At 44.2% G+C, this 4,295-nt stretch overlaps 1 protein-coding gene across 1 annotated transcript; it reads left to right on the forward strand.

Annotated features, from left to right (window-relative positions):
- Nucleotides 1-797: 797 nt before the first annotated feature.
- Nucleotides 798-3,083, forward strand: LOC144538451 (transcription factor Sox-2-like). Its single transcript, XM_078282498.1, has one exon. It carries the CDS (start codon nt 1,194-1,196, stop codon nt 2,160-2,162), a length of 969 nt encoding a protein of 322 aa, XP_078138624.1. The 5' UTR covers nt 798-1,193; the 3' UTR covers nt 2,163-3,083.
- The last annotated feature ends 1,212 nt before the right edge of the window (nt 3,084-4,295 follow it).

Genomic DNA, 4,295 nt, shown 5'->3' on the forward strand with positions numbered 1-4,295 from the left:
TGCTTTCAGTTAACTAAGAAAGTTTATTTAAGTGCTGTTATGTTATTGGGGCTGTAAGTGGGGAATTAGTGGCTTTTTTGATTCAAACAACAGCAGTGCCATTGGCCGTGTCTTAATGTCAGCACCTTCAAGCTATAATAATGACACCATCAGTGCCAGCATTAGCTTATCAAACACATTTGATTTTATTTAAACAACCCGGTTTATTGTTACAATCCTCATGCATATTTTTTTAGGCAACACATTTTAATAACAAAATATATTTTGTGTGTCAGTCAAGACATGAATGCAGTCACATTACATATTAGCCTACACCATATTTATTACACAAGTATATTTTAGCTGTTTTTATTAGGCAACTTTTTTTTATAAGAATAACATCAAAGTTGACCAAGCTGAATTTATTTCCAGACTTACCAGACCACACAGCCTAATTTTTCTACAACAGCCAGCAAGCCTCTGCATCTCCCTCTCCCTCCATATAACGTAGGAATGTGTTCCTAAAGTGCTGGCATATATATTCCCAGAGAAATATCTCCATAAGCCTGGTAATGGTAAATATGTACTTTGTATTGGCTCATATGGGCAGCCTGTGTGTGTATGTGTATGTATGTGTGTGTGTGTGTGTGTGTGTGTGTGTGTGTGTGTGTGTGTATGTCGGGGCAGAGCAAGCCCCGCCCCTTTATGCTAATTAATGCATCCCATTGGTGTGTCAGGGGAGCAGGCCGGCTCTGATTGGCCAGGTCGAAGCCATTTATTCGCTGACAGCCCCGTGACATGAATGGTTGTCTATTAACTTGTTCAAAAACTATCTGGAGTTGTCAAGGCTCCGGCGGACAGGGGCGAAAAAGTATAGTTTGTTGATGCTTTTTCGGAGAATCGACGGGAGAAGTTTGTGGACACAACATAGCAGGGACCTATTGGGAGAAGGCTCTCTCTCTCACACTCGCACACACACACACTCGCGCACACACACACTCACTGAGAGGGAGAGGGAGTGAGAGTGTGTGGAGACGCGGTTTGGTGCTTGTTGTGTTTTTTTTTTCCTCCAGTGAAAAGTTGCGGAGAAAATCGCCAGGTAACTTTAGCAGCGGCAGCAGCGCTGTGCTCCTACTCTGTCCTACTACCTCTGGCTTGTGGAGTTGTGTCTGTGTTTTCCTCTGCTTGGGAGCTCCAACTAAAAGCTGTTCCTGATGTATAACATGATGGAGACTGAACTGAAGCCCCCCGCTCCCCAGACCAACACGGGGGGCACGGGCAACACCAACACGTCCGGCACCGGTGCCAACCAGAAAAACAGCCCGGACCGGGTCAAGAGACCCATGAACGCCTTCATGGTGTGGTCCAGGGGCCAGAGGAGGAAGATGGCGCAAGAAAACCCCAAAATGCACAACTCGGAGATTAGCAAGAGACTGGGCGCCGAGTGGAAACTTCTGTCGGAGAGCGAGAAGAGACCTTTCATCGACGAAGCCAAGAGGCTGCGGGCCCTGCACATGAAGGAGCACCCGGATTACAAATACCGGCCCCGGCGGAAAACCAAGACCCTCATGAAGAAGGACAAGTACACCCTGCCCGGCGGGCTGCTGGCCCCGGGAGGGAACGGGATGGGAGCCGGGGTTGGTGTAGGGGTGGGAGGCGGGCTGGGCGGCGGGGTAAACCAGCGGATGGACAGCTACGCGGCGCACATGAACGGCTGGACCAACGGGGGCTACGGCATGATGCAGGACCAGCTGAGCTACCAGCACCCGGGGCTGAACGCGCACAACCCGGGCCAGATGCAGTCCATGCACCGCTACGACATGAGCGCCCTGCAGTACAACACCATGACGAGCTCCCAGAGCTACATGAACGGCTCCCCGACCTACTCCATGTCCTATTCCCAGCAAACCACGCCGGGGATGACGGCCCTGGGCTCCATGGGGCCCTCCTCGGTGGTGAAGTCCGAGTCCAGCAGCTCCAGCCCGCCCGTCGTCACCTCGTCGTCCCACCGCGCCGCCCCGGGCTGCCAAAGCGGGGATCTGAGGGACATGATCAGCATGTACCTGCCCGGGGCGGAGGTCAGCGAGCAGAGCGCCCAGACCAGGCTACACATGTCCGGGCACTACCAGAGCGCCGTGCCCGGGACGACGATCAACGGCACGCTGCCGTTAACACACATGTAAGAGACACACAGCAGAGAGAGAGAGAGAGAGAGAGAGAGAGAGAAAGAGAGAAAAAAACATAATGAACTTTTCTAAGAGAAACTGTGGACTACTTAACGTTGGACTATTTTTGTACAGAAAAATTTCGGGGTGGGAAAAAGTTGTATAGAAGTTCTCCAGGAAAAGGACACACGACTCTTTTTTTTTTCTTTCATTTTATTCTAAGGAAGCTCTAGAGGAACGGTAGGAGATCCCCTCTTCACTGGTGGATGAAGTTTGGAAGACTAGAAAGTGGGAGTCGCAATCAAATGTTTTATTATTGCAATCACCTTTTGTACAGTATTTATCAAAGAAACATTACAATCAGATGAAATTGTTTGTTAAACTGCAAGAGGTTACATTTTTTTTTTTTTATAAAACAACGTTCTGCAGAAAATAAAGTTGAAAAGGGCAGAACTGGAATTGTATAGGAGCGATCAGTTATGCTCCTTTATTACTGCAAACATTGGGAAGAAAAGGGACAGATAAAACGAAGCAGGTAAAACTGTTTTTTCATTTAAGGTCAATATTACTAAAACATTTTAATTTCGTAAGAAGAAAAAAAAAGAAGATAAAAGGCAAACTTTTTTTCTCACACAGCTTAAAAACATAGGTTGTTAATTTATATTTCCGTCTCCCACTTTTCATCTGTTAGAGGTATGACGCTTGTGCTCTTTATTTTCTAATTGATTTGTACAATTTCTGTATATTTACTGTGATATTTTAAGTTTTTATTTCAAAATTCATTCCCGTAGTTGTATTTTAAAAATTGTGGCCTGTACGCAGAAGCCAACCACTCCATGTATATATATACCGGAACTAATACCATCCTTATAACAGTTACAATTTCAGCTGAGTTTTTTTTTCAATATGCAGTTTGAAATGAATAAATTTTGGAAATTTGGATACTTGAAATTGTATGAGTTTTGATTTTATTTCTCTCTTTCAATCATTAGAGGTGTAGGTGGTCATCACATGTTCAGTTGTCATCTGTCTGTTAAAGTTCCTGTTTTTTTCTGGTGTTACTTAATTATAAATAGAAAATTAATTATTTTTTCCTATATTTATGAATATAAAGCATCATTTACGATACAAATAATATTTTGCGGGGAAAACCGCCCCTTTCAAACGGTGCGTTGTGCGTCGTGGTGTTTGTGTTTATAATCTATTTTATGTTGATGAGTAAAACCAGAGTTTATAACACTCAGGTTAACCACATTTCTATTTTCTAGTGCAACCAGTAATGCCTGCGGATGGCCCCATGCACTTCAAGACAAAGTTTCATGCCTGTTTCCTATAGAAGGGGAAGATTTTTCCATCCAAATGTCCAAGATCCTCAGGTATAGACTGTCCTTTTTCCTCTTCTAAAATCAACCAGACAACTCATCACACCGGTACCAAGTCCACCTAACTGCATACATTTGATTTTTTTTTTTAAATTTAATTTATGATTTATTATTTTTTGTAGGCTTGTTGGTATTATGGGCCGAAGGCCTCCTACTGAATGGGGTAGAAGTTTGAAGAACAATTATACGATCAGCCAGCACTTTGTAATGCCAATGGCCTATCTTAAACAGGCACATATCATATTTATTGCTCTCATTCACAATTATTTTTTGAGTTTTGTGTAAAACTCCTGAGGGAAAAGAATATCTTATTAGTGGATTGTTTTTTTCTCATGACAATCGACTGTGGCAGTATTTGGATATTGTGCGACTATTTCTAACAACATGAGCTCAGAGCTTGTTTCCATTTTGTAACATTGCCAGTGGTTTTGATTTGATTTGCTTTATTATCTAGCAAGGTGTGGGTTATTTTCGGTTATCATTCCCCTATTTTATCAAATCACTGGAGCTGGCTTATCAGTCTAAATGTTCAATTAGGCCTAAATTGAAGGTGAGCCCTCCTGAAAGGAGCCAGGCGAGCGGGACCAGCCGGGATGCTTTTCTCCCGTGATTAAATAGCTCCATATAGTCTCGAGTGTGGCCATTTTAATTTAATGTTTAATCAAACGGGCCCTGCTGTTTCCCGTTAACCTCGGTTCTCACGGTTCAAGCTCTCCGGTGACTCTCGGTGAACACCCCCCCAACCCCCCCCCCCCCCCCCCCCTAAAAA

The sequence above is a fragment of the Centroberyx gerrardi genome, unplaced genomic scaffold, assembly GCF_048128805.1.
Source record: "Centroberyx gerrardi isolate f3 unplaced genomic scaffold, fCenGer3.hap1.cur.20231027 Scaffold_544, whole genome shotgun sequence".
In the NCBI taxonomy this organism is placed as follows: domain Eukaryota; kingdom Metazoa; phylum Chordata; class Actinopteri; order Beryciformes; family Berycidae; genus Centroberyx; species Centroberyx gerrardi.